General features: G+C 41.6%; 1 protein-coding gene across 1 annotated transcript; it reads left to right on the plus strand.

The window, feature by feature from the left end:
- The first annotated feature begins 14,659 nt into the window (after window positions 1–14,659).
- On the plus strand, window positions 14,660–16,560 carry si:ch211-198c19.1 (uncharacterized protein LOC100151013 homolog). Its single transcript, XM_051718864.1, has 2 exons — window positions 14,660–14,800; window positions 15,552–16,560. The coding sequence occupies exon 2, from the start codon at window positions 15,565–15,567 to the stop codon at window positions 16,078–16,080; it is 516 nt and encodes a 171-aa protein (XP_051574824.1). The 5' UTR covers window positions 14,660–14,800; window positions 15,552–15,564; the 3' UTR covers window positions 16,081–16,560.
- Window positions 16,561–25,895: the final 9,335 nt, after the last annotated feature.

A 25,895-nucleotide genomic window follows, 5' to 3' on the forward strand; every position in this document is an offset into this window, starting at 1 on the left:
TGGGCAAGAGGGAATGTACTCATCTCCCTTTCATCTACTGTCGGCCGCACCTTTGAGCCACTGATGTGAGAATCCAAAATAGACCCATGTATTTTAGAAATTAAGGAAATGCCATTTAAAATGTGTGATTAAATGTTATGTTTCACTTAGTTAAAGAAGATCTATTCCATGTTTAATTCAGTCAACAAAGGCTTATGGCCAGATCAAAACAGGTCAAAGTGTTCAAAATATGGGGTCTCTCAACCAAACCTTGGAGTGTATTTTAATTTGTAATTAAGGCAGAAGGTGGACACTTCCATGATATTGGACTGAGAATAATGTTTTGAAATATGAAGTGAATTCAACTTTAATAACCATATACAGTACTGTTGGCAACGAGTCTTACAATTTAGCTGTGGTTTAGCATTAACATGATCACACTGGAAGTCAGCATGTTGTATGCAAGAGATCATTGGATCTGCCTCGTTATGCCAACTCACCAACAAGCGGCATCTCATATCAGACATTTTTGCATCAGCTCCAATGTGCTTACATTCTCCTGTGGTGCGACTGGAAGCACATTGTGTCAGCAGCTTGGTAGACCTTTGTTCAAATCCCCTGTTAAAACCAGGAAGTAATCATGTTCGCATAATCAGTGACGAGTGCAATTCTGAGGTTGAATTTTTGCCTCTAACATTACATTTTGCTCCACTGATGGTTAGGTTTCAGTTTGGGGTTTGGGTTGGGGGGTACAGTTTATAAAATATGCATTCCTTTTTTACTGTATTACAGCCTGTACAGCTGAAAACAACTCTTCTTTGGTTCCCCTCTGAAAACAATACACCCTGAAAATGGAGCTCACACGTGCCCATGCGTGATGCATCCAACAACAATTACCGCTATGGCCACTGGGCAGGGCCATTTCTGAACATATGGGGGCCCTAAGCAAAATCCTACTTGGAGGCCCCCCAAACCCAGCCACCAATTTAATGCATGACAATGAACAAACACCATGTAGCCAGGTAGCTGTTTTTCATTTCTTACCAGTGGTCCAGCAGCGTTTCTCCTTTTTTTTCGCTCCCGACTTGTAGGTGCATGTGTCACATCTAGCTATAACTCTCTCCTTGCAGTTACATTCTACCTTCGCTTGCGGGCTACAAGGGGGTCCCCTATAACTGTCTAATTAAGATATAACAGCTACCTAATTCTTATTTGCATAAAACTTGCTTTGCAGGGCCCCCTGGTGGCTTGGGGGCCTTAAGCGGCTGCTTACACCACTCATAGATAGAAACAGCCCTGCCACTGAGAGCAGTGTTTAGCATTTCGTTAAGCACAGACAGATTTTAATTAAAGAAAAGTCAGTCTACTGTTTCTGATTTTACTGTTAGATCAGTCTGTCAGCATAACAGTTCCCAGTTACCATAGTTAGTACCTCATTTTATATAGAAAAAATAAAAAGAATAGATTTGGGGTACTTTTTAGAAAGACAAACATGCCTAGAAGTTTTCCTGTTGATTTGTGCACTCTAAAAAATATGTTAAATGCAAATAATAAAATCCAACTAACCATATAATCATGCATAGTTCAGATAGCAATAAAATAGGCTAATTAACTTTTAAAATGGAGACATAATGCTTCCCATATTTTTTTATTGTTGTTAAAGGTGCATCCAGTCAAATTTTGTATTTTGGCATTAATTTATCTGTGAGTGGGTAGAACCTCACCAAATTAGGCAGATGCCAATATGGACAGTTTGCGTGACATGACCTAGTCCTCAAAAACCATGAACAAAACTACGCAAGGTGAAATAAGAAGCAGTCTAGAATACACTAAAAATGGGAGCACAGCATGTATTTTGTGTTATGAATTAATGCAAATAATGAATGAATTATGCACTTATTATTTGTATTTAATAATATTTTAGCCTACTATTATAAATATTAATACATTTCAATATTTGATTTTAAGGACATTTTGCTTTCTTATGTGTGAATAAACACTTTTGCTACTGAGTTGAATCTTCACTTTATATAAATGGTTTTTGAAGCTGAAGTTGTGAACCACTGGTCTAACACTTAGACCAAAAATCCTAGATTTAAACCTGGTAACATTGTTCTCAGATAGGACTGTCATGATTCCAGCAGGGTCAGCCAAGAACCAAGTCCCAATAGGGTTTTTCTTCTTTAACCTAAAAAACACCTTGTTATTCAAGCTACAAGGAGCAAATCACAGCCAAACTGTGTAATGTTTTTAGACCAACCTTTAAGAGGGTGGCTCTACACTGGGGCGGACTGGCTATAGGGAGAACCGAGACTTTTCCCGGTGGGCCGGCCACAAAACCGTGCCGAACAGGGTCGCGACAGGCTGAATAGGGCTGCAAAACGGCGCTGCGGTATGCAGAAAAGGACAGAATGTCCAGGGCTGATTTTTCTTCCCAGTCCGCCCCTGGCTCTACATGCAAAGAGGGCAGTGATGGAGCGCTTGGTTTGTGATCACTCACAGTCTGAGCCCTGTCCACAATCCCTTCCATTTGTGTCCCATCTTCTGTGCCAATCATCTTTCCATTAGTATTCATTTATCTCTTAATAGCTTACTCCCTCTTGGCCTCAGGGAGGTCTCACTCCCATCTTCCTCCCATTTATTTTATCTGCCCAAATCGACATGCTTTGCAAACTGCCAGCCCTCCACATCTCTCTAACCCCACTGCACCCTCACCCCTTACTAAAAGCCCATCAGTTAATGTTCTGCTGCCCTGGTGAGGCTTACACAAACACAGACATACAGTATATAAGCCCACCATATTAAATAATATAATTGCCATGTGCCACTATTCAATGCATGTATTTCACGGCCGGCCCCCCGGATCTCCCTATGGCCAGTCCGCCCCTGGTGGTAGTAGTTTGAAACTGACAACTTGTAGCCAAAACAAATGAGCATCATTAACCATTGATCATTCCAAAACTTTCTGGGGAATCACCCGTTTTCAGAATAAAGAGACCAAGAAGGGTCTGCAAGCAAAAATGGAAAGCGACAGACCCCATAATAAAACATGAATCAACATCGACGTGGCATTTCAGAGGTGGCGATAACTCTGAGATCTGAAAGGATTTAAAACCAATCCAGAGATGGCTTATTCTTGCTCTACAGGTAAGATATATTATTGGACCGATAGTTAGCCAATAAGCTCTCCTAGCGCGGAATTTCATTAGATAGCATTAGCCACTCTAATGGGGCATTTTATTATGGATTGTGGTACTGCAGTGTCTGACTTCATTTTCAAGGAAGGACAATGGAAAAAAATAAACTTTATGCTGGTTACAATGCCAATCTCTAAACCAGTTACTACCTTAGACTATTTGCCTGCTTGCTACGTTCTAATAGTTTCCACCGTTTTACTTTATCTGATATGAATAGCAATCGTTATGTCTAACGTCATTGTTGCCTAACTTTTGTTACGTTATTGAAACAAACAAGTCAAAACATCAGCGGAAGATATGCTACTTACCTGCTCATAAAACACGTATTTCAGATATCCATCTTTTTCTTCCTTTCGTTATTTATTTATTTATTTTTGAGGGTAGGGGCGAGTTTTGTTTTTGTTTGTGACATTCGCTCTGAAAAGTTGATCACCTGTAACCATGGTTACACTGGTACTCCTCAAACCATCAGATTCATCCGCACAGAAGAGCAGAGCTCGACCAGACTGGCATAATTACCATTACCAACAACAGTGTTCCTCCGCAAGTAACTTGCAGTTCTAAAAGTTCCATAGTGTAGTTTTAAAGTAACAAATTGATAAAAAAATTATGACAAAAAGATTGCCACATTTTGCTGTGTATTTCATTGTGATAGGTCCTGTTCTCCAGCTTGATGCGGTTTAATTGTTATTTGCTAATTGGCACAGATTGTGGTATTTCATTAATTATACAAAAGGTGGTGAGATTGGTTTTTAAATTTATCTTTTGTAATGGCATCCTGGTCTTTTACAGTGAAATGTGTATGATGAATAGAAATCACTTGTTGTTTGAGCTCTCATTTGAATGAAATTATTGCAATGCATCATTGTCCATAAAAATGCTACTCCAATATGTAATGTGACAAATGTTTTCCATCATTATTCTTTGATTTTCAAAAAGAAGGCCTGGTTCCTTGATGATTGTTTTTGGGCAGAGAACCTGGATTTGTTCAAACTAATCAAACTAATTTCAAACCCAAAGTTCATTTTCTTTCTTTGTGTTTTACTTCCTGGATGTAAAACTAGAATGCATAATGACTCAACTTTTCAATTTGTGATTGACATACCTATTTCTGTTTCAGAGCCCCTGCTCAAAGAATAAAAAAAATAAATAAATAAAAAAATTGGAATAGAAGGAAAATAAAATAGTGCTCAGATATATAGTTACTTCACTAAAGTTGTTTTCTTGCTGCTTAAATGATGAGCCTTTGTAAAAGCAATTACAAGCCACTTTATTTTTTTATTTTTTTTTTTTTTTACTTACTGAATAGAAGATCTGTGCAAAAAATAAATAAATAAACACATTCCCTCTGGGGTCTGCATGGACATTAAATGTATAATTCACCATCATTTACTCTCCCTCATGTTGCTCCAAACCAATATGACTTTCATTCCTCCGTAGAATACAAAAAGAGATGTTACACATTGTCATGTGTATTTTGTTGATTCATGTCTTTTATTTTGAAATGTTTAGTTCCTGTTTCCCTTGTCATGTGATTTCTGTTTTCCCTCCATGTTCATGTGTCATGTTTTCATTGGTTTATGGTTTAATTAGCTTGTTATGAGTTCTGTTTGTTCATTGGTTTATGGTCTCCCATGTCTTGTATTTAAGCCCTCATGTTTGCATTGTGTCTGGTTCAAGTATTGAATGTGAGTATAGATGTTTATGTCAAGCCAAGTTTATATCAAGTCAGGTTTATCTCATGTTCATGTTCATGTTTATTAGTTCACGTGTATAGTTAGGGCATTCACTTTTGTAAATAAACTGCACTTGGGTTCTCTACACTATGTCATCGTCTTCGTCATCATCATTGTCAGCAGCCAGAACACGTTACAGAATACTTGACCCAACCATGAACCCAGCAGTTCGGCTTCTGCGCCTACGTCAGGGGAATCGTCCCCTGGAGGACTATGTGGAGGACTTTTGCGATCTGGCCTTCCAGGTGGACTTTAATGAGGTTGCCCTCAAAGACTGTTTTAGATTTGGACTGAATGAGTCCATTTCTTTTTTGATGCCTGGCGGTCGCAGTTCCCTCAGCCTGGCTCAATATATCAACCTCGCCCTACGGTTCATTGGTTCCCCGTTCACTGTGGGGGAGGTGGATGCCGAGCCAGAGGTCCACGTCATGGCCGCCGCCGAGCCAGAGGTCCACGTCATGGCCGCCGCCGAGCCAGAGGTCCACGTCATGGCCGCCGCCGAGCCAGAGGTCCACAACATGGTTGCTGAGCTAGCGCCATCTTTTGCTCCACGTCACAGCAACGCCACAGCCTGCTCCATGCCATGTCACAGCCACACCTGAGCAGTGGGACCTGGAGATGGTTCCCACCCTTCTACCCACCCTTAGTTCTCCTGAGCAGGCAAGGGGAACTTTCGGCCCTCCGACCCCGCCTGGACCCTCCGAGCCCTGGACTTCACCTTGGCCTGTCAGTCCCTCGACATTGCCTCAGCTCTGCGTTCCCTCGGCTCCACTGCGGTCCTTCAGCCTGTCGGCTTTGCCGGGGTCCCTCGTCCCTCCGGCTCCTCCTTGGTCTGTCGGTCACCTGGCTCCACTTTGTCTCTCTGATCCACTGGCTGCGCCTCGTCCCTCCGATCTGTCAGCTTCACCGGGGACCTCCTTCCCTACGGCTCCACCTTGGTCCTCAGTCCCACCGGCTCCACCTCAGTCTTCCGATCCCCCAGCTCCGCCTTGCTCCTCTGAGCCTCCAGCACCGCCTTGGTCCTCCCTGCCATCGGCTCCACCCTGGCCCTTCGAGTCTTCGGCTACTCTCCGGGCACAAAGTTCCATGGCTCCGCCCCTCGAGCCTCTTATGGCTCCACCCCCCACGTTGCCTTGGTCCCATGCCCCTCGCCCTTTCTCGCCATGTCACGCCCCACACCTCAAGACACCCCCCCCCCCACCAGCTCCCTACAGAACTTTGAATTTATGTCATGTTTTACGTGTTTTGTTTGTGTTGGGGTGTCAAGAGCCACCCTTTAGTGGGGGAGATATGTCGTGTATTTTGTTGATTCATGTCTTTTATTTTGAAATGTTTAGTTCCTGTTTCCCTTGTCATGTGATTTCTGTTCCCTCCATGTTCATGTGTCATGTTTTCATTGGTTTATGGATTAATTAGCTTGTTATGAGTTCTGTTTGTTCATTGGTTTATGTTCTCCCATGTCTTATATTTAAGCCCTCATGTTTGCATTGTGTCTGGTTCAAGTATTGAATGTGAGTATAGATGTTTATGTCAGGCCACGTTTATGTCAAGCCAAGTTTATCAAGTCAGGTTTATCAAGTTCATGTTTGTTTAGTTCACATGTATAGTTAGGGCATTCACTTTTGTAAATAATCTGCACTTGGGTTCTCTACACTGTCATCGTCTTTGTCATCATCATTGTCAGAAGCCAGCACACGTTACACACACAATGCTAGACCTTTTTTTTCCATAAAATGTAAGTGAACGGTTCTCCTTTTGTGCTGCATGGAAGAAGAAAGGTCATAGGGGTTAAAAACATTTATTTAATATCTCCCAAACACTGTTTTCATAATCATATTTTCTGACCGTTTAAAGGGATAGTTGAGAAAATTATGAATCATTTATTCCAAACTCACATGACATTCTTCCGTGGAACACAAATGAAGATATTTATTAGAATATCCAAGCTAATCTATACAATGAAATTGAATGGTGACCAGGGACAGAGCAGGTTTGACATTCTGCTCAATGTTTAATTTTGTGTTACACCCAAGAAAGAAAGTCATACAGGCTTGGAACGTGAACATGAGGGTGAGTAAATGATGACAGAAGTTTCATTTTGGGGTGAACTATCCCTTTTAATTCAAGCTGAAATCCAGCTCATAAACCTGATGACCTGACTCGGCCCACTAATACTGTCAAATCTTAGGACTAAACCTAACCCAAACCCAAAATTGCTCATTCTTTTATTTCTTTTCCAAGCGAACAGACCCAGACACACAGATTCTCAATGACTCTAAAACTAAACTAAAATTAAGTGTTAATGTGCATACAAAAAACAAGATCTGTTGATGTAAAATTGAAAGATAAAATATTTATAATAAATAATTTTTTCATTAATTCCTGATCCTGACATAAAGCTGAACTTATACATAGAAAACTAACCTGAACAATGTCTCTATTCCCCTACCCCTATCAATCATGGAGGATAAGTACATGCACACTCACACATATGCAAAAACCACATCCACATACCAGAGATATTGCATAATTTTACATGCAGAACCACCTACAACCATAATCCCTGCCTTTTCACACACACACACATATAAAGAACCTACTGAGATGTCCTCATCATGCAATCAGAATCAGAAACATGCAATATGATGATGAACTCTAGATTTATTATGTGACTATTATGTGTTAGAGTGATTATATGTTGCTTCTGCTGTGGGTTTGATGGAGAGCCGTTTCATTGGGGAGAAACTGTGTAAATTGAGTGTGCAGAGCAATTTAAAAAGTGCCTTTTCGTGCAGGCTGACACAGCAGTGAGGGGATAAAATATAAATCGGACCCCGGAGCGCTTGGCAGCATTGCATTAGAAGTGTCAAACACGCTTATGAGAGTTTTTACTGCCTCTCTGGCCCCCGCAGTCAATGCAGACAGACACTGAAGGATCCACCGGCTTGTGTTCCTATTGTGTCTCCCATGGACTTGCCTGTCAATTCATCAGAGATATAAATATACTTTCAAAAAAGAGCAAGAAAAATTGACATTCGCTCACTATTTTGTGCATTCATCAGAATACGCACACATACAGTAGGTGAAGGTGCTCTTGCTGGAGATACAATTTAATGTGCAACATCTATAACCTTCCTATATCAATTTAGTTGTATCTACGTATTAACCTCATAATGATCTAGACTCGTGTGTAACTTTTCCTCCACTTTAAGGAGCTGTTACTTAAAGAGACTGTACGTCATTTCAGTCATGTTTCGCTGCCTCATTTTTGTGTTCCTTAACATTCCTTCCTTTCCTTATGTAACACATGTATATGCAGTTTTGAGTAGATTACTTCTGGAATGTAATCTGGTACTGATTAAAAATTATACAAATAAAATAAAAAATAAAAAGCTGTGGGTATAGTGAGGCACTTGCAATGGAAGTGAATGGGGCCATTTTTATAAAAATTTAAAGGCAGAAATGTTTATCTTAATATTGTATAAACACACATTAACTCTTCTGTTAAAACGTGTGTATTATTTGAGATGACATTAGCAAACATTAAATCAAAAACAATTTGCTATTTGTCAGCCCTCTGTGGTTCTTTGAAAGGCAAGACTGATTATGCACATGTAATCTAATTACAACTTTTTGGTGAAATCAACCTATGAATGGCTCACTTATAGTTGTCTCTGCACAATAAGATGGGATAGGAGAAACTGTTTGAACAGAGAGAGCAGCTTTAATGCACCTTTAATTTGAACTGATTTAACTTTAACCTAATCAGGTGGGACCCAGTGAAATGTTAAATCTCCCTTTTTACCTAAATAGTCTAAAACATCCTTCATTTCATCACCATTGATGATCAAAACCTGAGTGTCAAATGAGGACGTGAACAGCAAGACTTGTAATTAAAACTACCAGTATAAGGTTTGGAAGCAGCTTCTCACATCCAATAAAAGTCTTTTTATACCTGTTACCTCTTTAAAACCATTCTTATTTTATTCTGGATTTTAGGAATTATAATTTACAATTTAAATCCATACATATTAATCCCCCAACCAGGGGGCTTATAAACAGAGAGTTTGTAATTCAGTGAGTCATTTCTGTCGGGCTCAGCTGGTTAACTTCAGGTCACACTCAGCATGGAATGGAAGAAACTGATCTTTATACTCTGTGCAGCTTTGGATAGCTTATAACACCCAGAGGCTGGGGGAACTAACATGGTGTGACCCTAAAGTCGTGTCTACATACACCAGAGGAATTAACAAAACAACCCGAGAGCAAGCGCTGCTGCATTGCCAGAAAGAATAGCCCAGCGAGCTTTTATGTGTGCATCAATGTAAGCAGGAAGATGGCAAAATAAATAAATAAAAGCAGCAAAATTGAACATTTACTTCAGAAATGAAATGCCTGCTCTCTCTCTCTCTCTCTCTCTCTCTCTCTTTTATTCATACCTTTCTCTAAGAGCTGGGCTTGTTTGGCATGCTGGGAATCATTTAAAAGTATAATTTATTTGTAATGAAGTGGGGAGGCTTTGATATGACACTGAGTTGGAATGAGCTGACTGTATAAAAAAAAAAAAAAGACTTGTTTCTGTATTACAGGAAATGTGTACAGGAGAGTAACTGTCACTTTCTCTTCCCACCTCAAGGCACATGCTAAGCTATTACTTTGTAGTGAAAATGGTAAGAGTGAGGGAAAGGGTGGAAAAATGTCCTGTCGTAACGTCCGTTCCCTGATGGAGGGAACGAGACAATGTGTCGATGTAGTGACACTAGGGGTCATTCTTGGGAGCCCCAAACACCTCTGATTTTGAAAAAAGGCCAATGGGAATTGGCGAGTGGAATTTGCATGCCACTCCCCCGGACATACGGGTATAAAAGGAGCTGGCTCGCAACCACTCATGCAGGTTTTGTGCTGAGGAGCCGAGACAAGGTCCCGGCCATTTCAGCAGGTAGTTCAGTATTGTGGCAAGAGGGACACAACGTCTCGTTCCCTCCATCAGGGAACAGAGGTTAAGAAAGTAACCAGGACGTTCCCTATCTGTCACTCACTCGACGTTGTGTCGATGTAGTGACACTAGGGGTCCCTATACGAAACGGCACAATAAGCTGAACTGTGTCACGTGGACTGGCGGTGCGAGATGGGCAGACCGCTTTGTGCCTCGAAGCCAGCGCACCAGGCCGTCACGTAACCTTCCCCAACGATCTTATGAGAGTCGAACTTGCCCAACAAATAGGGACAGGCTAGCCCAGCCATGGCCTCTTTTCCTCTTTTTTCAGAAAGAGTGGAATTTTGTTTACCGGCTGGGGGCCATAAGTGTCTACGTCAGGGGTTGTCACTCCCAAGGGGAAGACACGGCGGAGACCACACCCCGACCGGGGGGGAGGAGGGCATTTCGAGTGGAAATACGTCACATGGTCTTACTGAGTCTTGTCGGAAGTATGTCATGTGGAGCAGTCCCATGGTAGGTCCTACTCGAGAGGGGAGGAACTCTACAAACAGGGTGACCAGAGGTAGAGGACCCTCTGCCCAAGGAAGATGCAGTTTACCGACAGGGAAACGATTTAGCGGCAGATATATCACATGGGGTCACCTATGGGGAACCAGCGCATGTGGAGCACCTACCCCCATACAGGGTTTAGTTAGCACATGTACTGGGCCGGCAGCAAATTTCTCCGCAAACTCGCCTGCCACAGGGCTAAGGAGGAAAGTCATCCAGGGACCACAACTTGTGAACACGACTGGGAGTCAAAAGCCCACGTCTTCACCTCAGGAGAGGGTAAAGGCGCTATGAGCAAGTGGTACACCCGGCCAGCTGTCCCGGAACTCACCTGCTCGTACCTGACAATATACGGGACGAGACCGGCTCAACCCAGAGATTGTAGAACCTCGCAAAGGTGTTGGGTGTTGCTCAGCCTGCTGCTCTGCAGATGTCTGCCAAAGAGGCGCCATTGGTCAGGGCCCAGGAGGCCGCCACACTCCTAGTAGAGTGAGCTCGTAGCCTCATGGGGGGCGGCACATCCTGAGTGTGATATGCCATCACGATGGCGTCAATGACCCAATGGGCGATCCTCTGTTTGGAGACAGCGCTCCCTTTCCGCTGCCCGCCAAAGCAGACAAAGAGCTGCTCAGAGCTTCTTAAGCTCTGCGTGCGATCCAAATAGATGCGTAAAGCATGCACCGGACACAGCAACACCAAGGCTGGGTCTGCCTCCTCCCAGGGCAGCGTTTGCAGGTTCACCACCTGATCCCTAAGACCGGCACATAGCCTGGGTCGTGGTCTCAGGATCACGTGAGAGTAGCCTGGACCGAACTCCAGGCACGTTTCACTGACAGAGAACACCTGCAGGTCCCCTACCCTCATGATGGAAGTGAGCGCAGTCAGGAGGGCAGTCTTCAAAGAGAGTGCCTTAAGCTCAACTGACTGCAGGGGCTCGAAGGGAGCTCCCCGTAGACCCCAAAGGACTACAGAGAGGTCCCACGAGGCGATGAGGTGCGGTCTGGAGGGATTCAACCTCCTAGCGCCTCTCAGGAACCTGATGATCAAGTCGTGCTTCCCCAAATACTTACCATCTACTGCATCGTGATGTGCCAAAATGGCGGCTACATACACCTTCAAGGTGGAGGGGGACAGCCGCCCCTCCAGCCTCTCCTGCAGGAAGGAAAGCACCAATCCAACTGCGCATCTCTGGGGGTCTTCGCATCGGGAAGAACACCACTTAGTGAACAGATGCCATTTCAAGGCAAACAGGCACCTCGTAGAGGGAGCCCTAGCCTGAGTGATTGTGTCTACTACCACAGGTGGTTGTCCACTTAGGTCTTCCATGTCCCGTCCAAGGGTCAGACGTGGAGATTCCAGAGGTCTGGTCGTGGGTGCCAGATGGTGCCCCCTCCCAGAGAAAGAAGGTCCTTCCTCAGGGGAATTCGCCAGGCGGGGGGGGGACTGTTGCGAGGAGCGTGAGGTCCGAGAACCATGTCTGGGTGGGCCAGTAGGGTGCTACTAGGATGACCTGCTCCTCATCCTCCCTGACCTTGCACAGGGTCTGTGCAAGCAGGCTCACTGGGGGAAACGCATATTTACATAGGCCAGGGGGCCAGCGCGTCTATACCAAGGGATGCCTCGGTCAAGGCATACCAAAGCAGGCAGTGGGAGGATTCCCAGGAAGCAAACAGGTCTACCTGTGCTCAACCGAATCTACTCCAAATCAGCTGGACCACCTGGGGGTGGAGTCTCCACTCTCCCCTGAGCGTAACCTGTCGAGACAGCATGTCCGCTGCGGTGTTGAGGTCGCACGGGATGTGAGTGGCTCGCAGCAACTTGAGGAGCTGCTGACTCCAGAGGAGGTTGATGTACGCTACCATCGCCGTGTTGTCTGTTCGGACCAACACATGCTTGCCCTGGATCAATGGCCGGAGCCTCCGCAGGGCGAGCAGTACTGCCAACAACTTGAGGCAGTTGATGTGCCAACGCAGTTGATGTGCCGGTGCACCAGCCTGTCTTGGAGGCATCCGTCGTAACCATGATGCACCTGGAGACCTGCTGTAGGGGAACCCCTGCCCATAGAAATGCTAGGTTGGTCCAAGGGCTGAAGAGGCGGTGACAGATCGGCGTGACGACCACGCGATGTGTCCCGTGGTGCCATGCCCATCTCAGGACTCAAGTCTGAAGCCAGTGATGAAGCAGTCTCATATGCATCAACCCAAGCGTTGTGGCCACCGCTGAGGATGCCATATGCCCCAGGAGCCTCTGAAAAAGTTTCAGTGGAACCGCTGTCCTCTGTCTGAACGCCTTCAAACAGTTCAGCACTGACTGTGCACGCTCGTTCGTGAGGCGCGCCGACATCAAGACCGAGTCCAACTCCAAGCCGAGAAAAGAGATGCTCTGAACTGGGGAGAGCTTGCTCTTTGTACTGGTATGCCTGGCCCTCAAAAGCAAACCACAGGAAGGGTCTGTGTCGAGGTAAAACCGAGACGTGGAAGTACGCATCCTTCAGGTCTACCGCTGAGAACCAATCTTAATGCCAGACACTTGCTAGAATGCGTTTTTGCATCAGCATCTTCAACGGGAGTCTGTGCAAAGCCAGGTTCAGTACTCGCAGGTCCAAGATTGGCCGTAACTCACCGCCTTTCTTCGGTACAATGAAGTAGGGGCTGTAAAATCCCTTCTTCATCTCGGCCAGAGGGACAGGCTCTATCGCACCCTTCCGTAGAAGGGTAGCGATCTCCACACGCAACATAGCGGCGTTCTCGCCCTTCACCGAGGTGAAGCAGACGCTGCTGAACCTGGGCTGGCACCTGGGTGGAGGTGGAGCCTGAGGCACCACGTCGAGAGGGCTCAAGCCCTGTGGCCATGCTGAGTCCAGGGACATCGAAGCAATTACCTGGCTCCTGATACCACCATAGGATTGGCCGGGGAGGGGGGATGAGGAATATCGTCCCCACAGTCTGTTGGAACCAACCTGGTGTGGCCGTGTTTGTGCCATAGCTGGGCATGCAGGGGCAGGGGGGGCCGCCCCTGGAGCGCCATACCTGCCATAAAGGAATGGTGGCCGGTGGTCGTGAAAACGACCAATCTTGATGCCGGACACTCGCTAGAATGCGTTTTTGCATCAGCATCTTGAACGGGATATTTTGCGGACCAGAGAGCAGTCCGTGGTACCGAATCTTAGAATACCTGTAGGAAGTGGTCTGAGTTTGGTTTCAATGGATCTGTGGCACAGTCTGCATGAGTGAGAAAGCAACCTGTACTCTGGTCTGCAGGAAGTAAAATAAGTAGCACATGTGTCTTTGCCGATTTAAACATGATAACATCATCAGCTGCACAAACACACACACACAGGTGCACTATGAGTGGCAGGGGAATACTGAGGGACAGAAGAGGTGAGGGGATTTCATCTTAGTTCAACTACACTAACGCCAACTAGGACAGCCCTGGAACCTGGGAGTGGTGGTGGATGACCAGCGTAACTTCACTTCCAACATCTGATCAACCACCTGGTCTTGCAGGTTCGCTCTTTACAACATCAGGAAAATCAGACCTTTCCTGTCTGAATATGCTACACAGCTCCTGGTCCAAGCTCTTGTCATTTCAAGACTGGACCACTGTAATGCCCTGTTGGCCGGCCTCCCAGCTAGTACGTTTAAGCCACTGCAGATGGTCCAGAATGCTGCTTATGTCAAGGGGCTCATGTCAGCCCACTCTTGATTTCACTCCATTGGCTACTGTGCATAATGGCACAAATTTCATAAAAACCACACAAATATAGTGACCCCCATTGTGTTCTCTATCATGTGCACGTTTGACCAAGTTGATGATGAAAAAGCAATGGGGTTCGAGAGAATAATGGGTGAGTCTGAAACTAGACCAACGCTGTGGGGGTGCACCGGGAACATTTGCACTCAGACTCGGACCACAGCAAATGTGCCCAGTAAGAAAACAACCAAAGTTTCCAGAGCTATGAAAGAGCAACCTTTGAGCAATAACATTTTCCTCTAGGTTTACATAATCTGTGGGCAGGTAAAGCACTTTAGGATATTCACATGTAATCAGAAAAATATAAAATCATGGATCACCTGATGGTTAGTGTATGCAATTGTTTTGCTTTTCTCAAGATAGAAAATGTATTCTTTCAGTCAGCATACTGTTGTTGTTTTTTTTTTTGTAATTTCACAGCTGTCATGTTCTGTATTACATTTCAATTTTGAATGTGGAACTGAGAGTGGCCAACAGGGCAGTTCCACTTCCTGTGAGAAAGATAGTGGAGTAAAAGAGTTACAAAAGATATCTTTCAAACCAAGGGCTTGCATATTCTGAGAAGACTCTTTACAGACTCAGTTAGCCTCCCAAAATATCCACAGCCTCAAGACATTCCACCCCCCACTTTCTGCTGACTCATTCAGGTAAATTAACATTAATATAGTTCCTCAGTAGTGGATTTTTTGCTTGTATTCTTTTTCAAAAGCTCAGCACAGCTTCTAAAAACCATAAATGAGATGCAAGTTGTTTACTCTGCCAGAAACACCTTGAAATTTGACAGCAGTGTCATAGTTGATATTTATGCTGAGCTAGTTTAAGTTTGCTATCTGTATGTTTTTACAGAATTATTATTTATCCAGAGAGATCATTTTATATAATTGAGAAAAAATTTGTCCCTACAGGAAAAGTGTTGTAAGAAAAGAAAATGAAACATGATCTGCATGTTTTGTTTTCTGCACACATGATAATAAATGCTAGTTGAAAAAAGCTAACAGGGTAAACGTCCACATCTTTTAAAATAAATGTGAATAGTAAAGATGAATCATTAAAAAAAGTCCAAGAATGTGTATCAGTGTAAGAAGGTAAATAGGATAATTTAATTTCATGTTAATTTTAATGGGTTCACCCAAAAATGAAAATTCTGTCATCAATTACTCACACTCATGTTGTTTCAATTCTGTATGACTTTCTGTTGCACACAAGAAGAAATGTTCAGCAGAATGACAGCCTCAGTCACCATTCACTGTCATTGTACGGGAGGGAAAAAAGGGGGTGCAATGAAAGTAAATGGTGCCAAACATCTATTCTTGTGTTCCACAAAGACATACAGGTGAGGCTTGTAGTCATCTGCTCCAGCAGTTTGGATATGATTATGATTTCACATTCTCCCTACAGATTGCATATTGCAATGATGAAACTTGTGAGCCATTTGCTTACCATCTTGGTCATCGTGTCCTCTATAATAGAGTTAAACTCTGAAGAGGAGCTCACAGAGACAAGATTTGGTTATCCACCACCCCGACACGGACTCGCCTTACTTAAGTGGTATGTGAAAACATGCATTGACAATAACATGGTGGCTCTCTGTGATCCTGTGGCAGGAGTCTTTGGGTTCCATGTGTTCCATAACAGTGGGCCCCTGCTCCCCAAGTTGAAGGACAAACACACATATGCATACTTCACCGTAGGAAACCTTCACTACCAGCACGCTGAGGATCTTCCCTATGAAGTGAGGAAATACTATGATCGACATAATCAATTGAGTAACATGGACAGGGTCATTGTCAAGCTCAACAAGAACAAGAACAAAATTGAGGAGATCTACATATCAGAGCACTATAACCCTCCCAGAACTTTTCAGTTAGGGGCCCGTCTCATCGAAGACTTACGGCGAACTGAGAACTCAAAACAGATAATTTTATAAATAATCAATTTAAAAAAGTAGAATGTCTTTTAATTAAAGCAATATTCCAGGTTCAGTACAAGTTAAGCTCAAGTGACAGCATTTGTGGCATAATGTTGATTACCACAGAAAATAGTTTTGACTAGTTTATTTAAAAATTGCGGTTATAGTAAGTCACTTACAATAGAAGTGAATGGGGCCAGTCAATGAACATTAAAACACACAATGTCTCATTTAAGTAGTAATGAATATTTCTTTAACATTTCATAATAAGATGGAATCTCAGGACTGGGAATAACTGATTATCTAGACCCTACTATTCTGATGTGAGTTTTTGCAGTTTCAGTTTACTGATTTGGTGGTCAACTTTCACTTCTGAATATGTCTTCCCCACTGTGTTTCCCTAATGTATTGCACTTCTCTTTTTCATTCTTTCGATCACAAGCCACAAAACCCAACTATTTTTAACAAAATTCTATAATAAAAACCCTTTAACATTTACCTCTTCTTTAACTTCTGCTCTCAAAGTTTCAGAAATTTAATGTGTTGTCTTTGGAGGGTTTTCTGTTTTTACTGTTTACAGCAATGTGATTACAGTAATATTTTAATATAAAATATCTTAAAACTTTTTGCCATAATCAGTATTGCATTTATTCTAGATTTATAGGCTTTGATTTTGATGTAATTCAAGGATTGTTACCTGAACAGGCTACTGGGTGCATGTGAAAGAGTTACAACGTGAACAAAAGGATAGCAGGCCTGACTGATTCATTAATTCTGTTTATAAATAATGATGTAAGACATTTTCCTTCCTAAAAATTTAACGAGGCATACTGAAAACACAACAGCCTACAGCATTTTTTAATAATGTAAACATCTCCCTTTGTATATGCATGTGCATATGTCACAATGACATATAATGAGTAATGCTGAATAATGCGAGACAAAAGCAATATTGTATTTAATTTGTAACTGAGTCATTGTAAGGCTCTATATACATGCATTCATTCTGTGAATATCATAATTGACACTTGAGACTTAAAGAAATATTTTACCCAAAAAAAGGCACAAATGTTTGTTGTACACAAGAACTTGCATTGTTGCATTGCCACTATGAACGAGCTTCTCTTATAGCACTAATGTCTCTCACCAAAACCTATTGCATAGCTTCAGAAGACTTGGAATATGGGGCATGAATCTCATGGACTATCACTATCATGGAATATCACTATTCACTCATGACAAAAAATATCTACTTTTTTGTCCTCCACCTTTCTCTTTTGTTCCACCCTTTTTCTCTGCAACTATGGGTGGAAGTCAGAAGCGCTTTGACAGAATTCTAAAGCAGCAGAAAGAACAGATGTCTTGGGATGATTAATGTGCCTCTCTTCCACTCCTCTGAGCAGTGCGCCTGTGCCTCTTGCACCCTCCTCTCCAGAGTTTTACTGTGCAGAGCCAGAGTCCCTCCCTCCCGTATTCTCATCCCCCAGAGTCAGGGCTAACCTCCAGCTTTGTGTCTTGCTGCCTGTCGCACTCTGACGGGACGGTGAGCTGCAAAGAGTCAGAGACTCCGTGGGATGAGGCGATAATGTGCAATCTGAAATCTCAGCGCTTGTGAATGTTAAGACCATGATGATTTGGAAAGCTCGCTGGGAGAAGAGTTTTAGATGAAGGACCTCTGAGAGATAAGTTGTAGTCTGAAGAAGTGATTTTGTAGAGATAATGAGCAATATTGAATATTGCTGTTCTTTTGTCTCAGTAGTGTACTGTTATGACAGGAGTTTGGGTGCTTTTGTAGTGGTCTTGAGACAGTTACAGTTGGTAACCAATGGGCTTTGGTGCTTGGAGGGAAGGTTTGTATCCTCAGGGGATTATGTCTAAATCCCAGAGATGGAGAGGGGCAGAAAAGATGAACAGAAGCCAAGTGCGACTGTTTATCAGGGTGAGGGTTGTTGGAGCTATGTACGTTGGCATAGAGCAATGTTGCCCCCTTCTGATAGATGTTGGAAATGTAGTTCCCACTAACAACCAAACTAATAAAAGCCTTTTCCTCCAGGAATTCAATAATATTTTTTCACACCTTGTACCATATCTATGTACAGAAAAATACAAATGAAAACGAACAAATTCAAAATGACAGGTAAATTTTTTTTTATCTAATTTTATCACTGTTTATTACATAATAGTGGATTCCAAAATCCTAGGGCCACATAGGAGAATGCCTCTATTTTGCACTTTTCTAATATCAGTTTATAATTAGAATTATATGAAAAAAAATATCAGTATAACACTTTGAGTGAAAATTTTAACTGAAAAGTGGGCATGAATTTTAGAATTTCTTATTATTTTGTCGGTTTCACTTTTTGCTTAAATGCACTCAAGCTGGCATGGACTTGATACGTTTTTGCAAAATCTGATGATTCATGTTATCCCAGAATGATCTTAGAATGTTTAAAAGAGCATCTTGTGTGCTTCAATGGAAACAAAAATATTTGACCTCTTGTACAAAATAATTAACATGGTCAAAAACACAAATTTGCTTATTTGATTAGTGACTAGAAATAGTGCAGTGTCATGCATATCTTAGTCATTTTATGTCATAATGTTTCTTAGTTTTATATATATTTTTAAATTTCTTAAAACTTTGTTTATTTTCAGATTTAAATTAGATTTTGAAATCCCAGATTTTCAATGTGGACTTTTGGACCCCAATATAGCCTGCATGTGGATAACCACCAAAGGCGCTGAATGCTATCGGTCTCAAACAGATATAGTGGAGAGTGGCTGAAAATTGAAGAGAGTTGAACAGAGAGAGAGAGAGAGAGAGAGAGAGAGAGAGAGAGAGAAACGAGAGAGAGAGAGAGAGAGAGAGATTATTTGCGCTCCCTGCTGCATAATGTGCTAAAATGCAGCATAGGTCCACCTTTCATTCCCCAGAGAACTGCCCATTTAAATCCACAGCAGAATGCCAATGAACATCTGACCATATAGCAAAGGGTCGGTATTAAATATTTACGGTGTTGTACATATTTAATGGTTAAATTTAGTATTTTAAATGCATTAAATATTTCATAGAAACACAATTTAAACCAGGAAATCTTGCTCTTAAACAGGACTACAGGCCATCTCTGTTTATTAAAACATTAGGATCCCACACATTACTTTTTATAGAAATATCTCCCAACGCTGCCCACATATTCTTCCATTTATTTAATAATAACTCCCAAACACTTTGTTTTCATAATCAGATATTCTGAAAGTTTAAAGGGATAGTTTATCCAAAAATGAAAATCCTGTATCCTTTACTCACCCTGATGTTGTTCCAAACTCATATGACTTTCTTTCTTGTGATGAACACAAACAGAGATATTTAGCAAAATGTCCAAGCTGCTTTGTTCAATGAAAGTGAATGGTGACCAGGGACAGAGCAGCTTCGACATTCATTTTGTGTTCCACGCAAGCAAGAAAGTAATACAGGTTTGTGTAGTCTAGTGCAACAATTGTAACGGGAGCCAGCTGGTACATGATAGCTGTGCAGTATGTGTAACCCTCACTCCCCTGGCTTCAAGAGGTGTAAAAGCGATTGACACTAGAGGCTATAGCCTTTAGCCTTCTCGTTAGCGTGCCTGCCTCCCATGCCGACTGATGCCGGTTTGAATCCCACCTGGAGCAGGTTGAGCACAATCATACATCGTATGCCCACCTATCTTTCTAAGGATTTTGCGTATGCTCACCTACAATGAGTAATGATAAATATGGCCACCAGAACACCAAGTAGGCTTTTGACCCATCACTTTTCAATCTACTAGGGAGATGCCGCAGCACCGTTGAGTGAATTGTGATTCTCTCTAAAAGCGCACGGAGCAACGGAAGGCGGGAGCGCTTATACAGTGGGACTCAGCTGAGAAATCAATCAGAACGTTCTTTTCAGACGCAACTGGAAATATGCTAACCAGTTATATTTTCCATTTCAGTGAGGGGTGGGACATTCTTTTAGAGTCTTCAGTGGAATGCTGATGCACCAGCAGCGATTGAGTTGTCATAATTTGCAATGTATATTTACTTTACTGCTAAAAATGAAAATATTTGTGCATTTAAATAACTTTAGCTAATAAACTTTGTGTAAATACTGACTTCACCCGTGCTAGTTTTTGATGATCTTCACAGATGCTGGGCCAGTTAACTGAGCTGTCCCGTAATTATATCAAATGTCCGTTTTTTCAGCCTTTTACTGCTTTAAGTGGTGCCTTTTTTCTCGTGATATCAAATCATTTCAATTTATATTTCTAAGTAGGAAAACAATTTCACTATACACATAAAAGCACATCATCGTACAAGTACAACAAATAACCATAAATTCTTATGTATAGTAATATACAGTATGATAGTAAAAGTGAACATTAATTCACTCATAGCTGTATAAAGCTTAACAGTTTCTTACATATTATCAAGGACGGATAAACCACCGGGCTGATTGGGCTGTTGCCTAGGGGGCCTCTAAACCCAAAGGGCCCGAGCTCTAAATCAGTTATTTATTTATTTATTTTGAGATTTCTGTTATAAATCCACATAAATGTCAGCCTTATGTGAAATACCATTTGTTCGGCCGAGTGCATGCTGGACAACAGCAGTACGAGCACAGGCACTCGAGTGCACGCTCAGGTAATCTGCGTTTCACAGGTGCAGTGTGTTTATTTGAAGGACTACAGAGAACAGCGTCTGATTTACAAAACGATTCCAAACAAAAAGATAAGGTGCAGTTTACCCTGGCTGTGTACAAATGATGGCTGATGGTTTAAATTAATATAAGCAACAGAATTCATGCACCAGTATAGATGACTTTAAAATGTTTAAATCGTGCATGCATTTAATGTTAAATGATAAAGCGAAAGATGCCTTAATGCCTGAGTATGTGCACGGTAAACTTTTGTAATATTTGGTTAACCGCGAGAGTTCACGAACGGTTATTGTGTTCTTTGTCGGGACTTGGAACTAAAGAACATTTATTGCCATGGATGCGTCAAACACAATCTCAGATTAGCAGGGAATAAAGTGCACAGTGAGCTATGTGAGGGTGGGGGTTGTGTCGCTGTCCTTTTCTGCATTTCATGGCGCGGTTTTGTGACCCTCTTCAGCCAGTTGCGGCCCGTTTCAGCTTATCACCTCCCGTTTGGCCCCGTTTTGCAGCTGACCCACCGGGAAAAGTCCTGGTTCTCCCTAGGGCCAGTCCGCCCCTGTGTAACAGTCACATTTTTTGCAACTTGAACTTCATCAGAATGTTGATTTGTGACACCAACGCTGAAAAAGCTTGATGCAGCGCAACAAATGGTAAAACAGAGCACAGGTGTCTCGTGACGGTCCTGTGTTGTGACGCGGCGCAGTGATCAAAGATGTCCGTCCAGTGCGTGTTTACATAGAAAAACCATTTAAAAACAGCGCAGACGCACGTGTGAACAGCCCGTAACTCGCCATATAGCTTACTTGTAAAACTGACCCGAACCTGGCCCAAAACCTGTAGGTTTGTCGGGTACCATCGGACTCAGATCAGGTTGAAGATCTCCGAATAGTGATTTTGATATTTGAATACCGTGCACATCCCTATTAATAACGCATGATTTTGAAACGGTTCATAATTAAAAAGTACATATAATTGCCCGTGTCAGACATTACTACAAACTTTTCTTACATCTATGTGAAAAATCCAACCAAATCTGACAAGCGTCCTGTAGCATATAAAGGTGAACGTAGTTAAGTCATGGAGGGCCTCCGCGGTGTATCGTCCCATGGGCCTCTCAAGTCTTAATCCGTCCTTGCATATTATGTATGTATTTGTTTATTAACTTAGAGTTATTATAAATTATTACCCATTTCTATTAATAAAAAGAACAATAATGAAACCTATTAATTTAAATAGATATTTAACATCAAGTTACCATACCATACTATGGTTCACTTAGTAGTGTAGGTTTTTGTACACCATACCAGCGAGAAACTGCTAAACATTTTGTAAGTTCATATGGGACCATAATAACAACAGACCATAATTTTTTTCTTTAATGAATATTACACATTTTATTTCTTAAATAAATGAATCCTTGAAAAATTCACAGTATTCCCACCTCTTCAGACACTCCTACTACACCACTGTTTGGAATAATGCAGCAGTACAGTACTTTAGAGTCAATGAAGAGAGAATTTTCATGTTTTAATTAACTATCCCTTTAACAAAACTGAACAGGCGGGCGTACACTAAAACTTATATGTAAATGAAAATAGACACACCCATCTCAGTTGCCAAATCCCCTACCCTACTGTCGTAAACAGCTTTCTTGTGACAGCAATGGGCCTGAGGCAACAAGCCCAGAAAGCTGATGATGACACAGGCTGCCAGGATTGAGTGTCCCCCGCCAAAGTGTTTCAGGAGGCAGTAGTAATTGATCAGCCAGGAAAAGAGCACGAGTGAAGGAGATGATGTCTGGAGAGACTGCCAGCTCAAGTGTCTAATGGGCTTCATCTATACTCAAATGTGCAGAGTAATTTTCCTTCACCACCAACACCATCTGAGACACATTCACAGAAGAAACCACATTTGTATTCCTCTTTTCTTTAAAGAGAGTGGGTGACACTAAATTTCCAACAAATTAATTAAAGTGGGAAGAGTGGCCATAGTCATGTTGCAGGGCTGAAATCTCACTGCATGTTCAGATCATCTAGACATGATGATGAAGATAGTGATAATGTCACATTTAATGGCTGTTACTGCATGTTTTGGGTCAGTGCAGATGGATAAACATTTTGTAAATGTGTCAGTTCGGCTATTAAAGCTAATATTCTGTAGTCCCTAAACTGTAGCTCCTGAGCAGCAGGCACGTGCAGAGGGTGTGGCTCTGGTGGCTCGAGCCTCTGACCCTTTCCTGAGGTGCCCCTCCAACAGAGATCGTAATGTCTCATCGACCCCCCACCCTGACAGTCAATTATGAAGCGACTGCCCCTGAGGTTTAGAACCCTTGCCCCTCAAAATGTCTGTGCACATCCCTGCCAGCAGATATTACCAAATGACATATAAAAGAAGAAAAAATTACTTTAAATTTAAAAAAAGATGTTAAAACAGGAATTTAAATACTTAAAGGGATAGTTCACCCAAAAATGACAATTTTGACATAATTTACTCTTCCTCTTGTTATTCCAAACCTGCCTCAATCACTGTTCACTTTTATTGTATGAGTGAAAGATGCAATGAAAGTGCATGGAGACTGAAGCTATCAGTCCTTAACATTCAGCCAACCATCTCTTTTTGTGTTCCATAGAAAGTCAGTCATTAGCAATTGGAATAACATGAGGGTGAGTAAATAACGACAGAATTTTCATTTTGGGGTGAATTATTAATAGTAACTATGATTCTAAGAGAAAATAGTTAATTGTTACAATAATCAATGCTTTCTGGAAACATTTCAGACTTTGTACTACATATTGTCAGCACTACAAAGTTCATAGTGTGACCTTACTTAAACAGCACCATAGCATCTAAAAAAAAAAAAAATGGTCATCAATACAATAGATTTATTCAAAGTTCTTTGCCTGGTGAATTAAACTTGGAGTTATAGCAATCTTTAAAAAGCAGAGCCTGGTGAAATGTAATGTATTCTATGTGGCTTTCAAATGTATAAGTTTGGTAAAGGACGACCAATGTCAATGTTGTGCATGACGTTAAAATACAACTGAAGATCAGTCCAATTATCTGTAATGGAGCCCTCCCCCCTTGCAAGATGCTCAACCCACCAAAAATATTAACAGCGCCTTGCATGAATATGAATTACACTGAGGGTGGGGCAGATGGGGAGATCTTGTCCGGCTAACAGCGAGCTCACCAGCATCCCAATGTCAAGGTGACAAGAGAGGACACTGCCTTCATTAAGTTATGGGCATTTGGTGGATGGTGGGAGCACATTTACATGTGAAACAAGGGCAGAGGGAAACGTTCACATCCTAATCAATCATTCAGTTATCTCATTGAGACAGAGTTAGATAGAACTCTGATGACACCAGGGTCACGATTAGAATGCATTATGCATTCATTTAGAGAAACCGGAGACAAAGATGTGCGTAAATCACACTCTCAGATGTTTGCTTCACCGAATTCACGGCTGTGATTTGCTGATTGTCCCATTCAGGCATGCTTCGGGGGGCTAATGCAATACAAATGACAAGGCAAATGATGTACAATAGATTGGGCTGGAGTTTTTATATGGTTTTATGATCTCACACACTGAAGTTTCAGTCATTTACACACCACATGCTTAATTCTTTTAAAATCTTAATCACGTTTTAGATGTTGTTTTTAGGCTGTTTCTTACATTTTAATATACACATAGTGTTGGTCTAATTCTAGACCAGTGGTTTTCAACTGGTTTTGATTCAGGACCCAGATTTTGCATTGGACATCAAGTGGCGACCCAACATGTAAAAATATATATATATATATATATATATATATATATATATATATATATATATATATATAAAAACTTGAATGTAGCTTGGGTCACAATTTTTTTTTTTTTTAATCTTTGTTTTGTTCATGGTTTTCAAGTAGAGGGGTATGTATCAAGTGACATAATTTTTGTTGTTGATGTCATAATAGTATAAAATAAAATAATAAATTATAGTAGGTTGTTATGAAAAAAGTAGCCTAAACACATTTAGAAACTTTAATCACAACTGCCACAGTTGTAATTAAAATGAGGTCTAATAGATTATATGCAATAGATTAAGATTATTTAATCTAAAAATATTACATTTTTGGCAAGATACTACAGTTACTGTATACTGTAAAATCATGATAAATTTTAGCAATGGAGATAATGTGTAATTTGAAAAATCTTTATTTTAGTGCATAGCTCTTTTCCTCCAAAGTGCTGTTTTTAATTTTGGAACAGTCTATAGTTTGAGAGATTTGACTTCCTCCATTGTGCTTTAAACTAGAAGATTCTAAATAGAATGGGTTGCATCAGTTTTGTGATCTGCACCACAATATCGAGGGAAGTCTGGTTTACAGACATGCTCTCCAGTGACACACTAGGTTAGGGCAGAGCAGATCAGAAACATATTTAGTGTGTATAAAGCATTGAATGCAAGTATATCATGAAATTTGCCTAGGCACCCCGAAATTACACTTGGGTGGCCACAGGAAGTTTTTCAAATGGAGGGAGAACCATGACATTGCTCTTTCCCTGCTGTCCACGACCCTATCCGAACAGACCTGCGACCCACCGGTTACAACATGAAACTAACTTTAAGTTAATATTATCAAGATTTTTTTTTATTTCCACATCCAGTTATGTTAAGGAGTAACGTTAGCATTAATAAAAAAATATATATTTATTTTTTTATTTATTTTTTTATGTTGTTCAGTGTTGTCATATTTTTGCAACTTTCTTTCTGCAATGGACCTGGTTGTACGCACACTATGACCTAGAGTGCAGCAAATATTCATATATGGAACAACACTGCCCCTACAGGTGATGAACCGCCAATGCATTAGAACATTTCAAATTAGAGCGTACACGGTATTTTCTGTTCTTTAAATGTTTGAAAATAAATTTAAAGTACATTTAGTAATATACCTGTACAAGAACATATTATTTAAAAAAAAAAAAAATACTGTGGGTTTGCAACGAAATCATTTGGAAAAACCTCAAGTCTGAGCATCATCTTTTCCTATGTGCAAACATGAAGATTTCTCCAACATGGCAACCCAGGCCAACTGTGCTGAACAATCAAATCCCCGGACGCACGTGACGTAACATGACCAATAAACTGTCAGTAATCCCCCGTTT

The sequence above is a fragment of the Myxocyprinus asiaticus genome, chromosome 15 (assembly GCF_019703515.2).
Source record: "Myxocyprinus asiaticus isolate MX2 ecotype Aquarium Trade chromosome 15, UBuf_Myxa_2, whole genome shotgun sequence".
Classification (NCBI taxonomy): Eukaryota; Metazoa; Chordata; class Actinopteri; order Cypriniformes; family Catostomidae; genus Myxocyprinus; species Myxocyprinus asiaticus.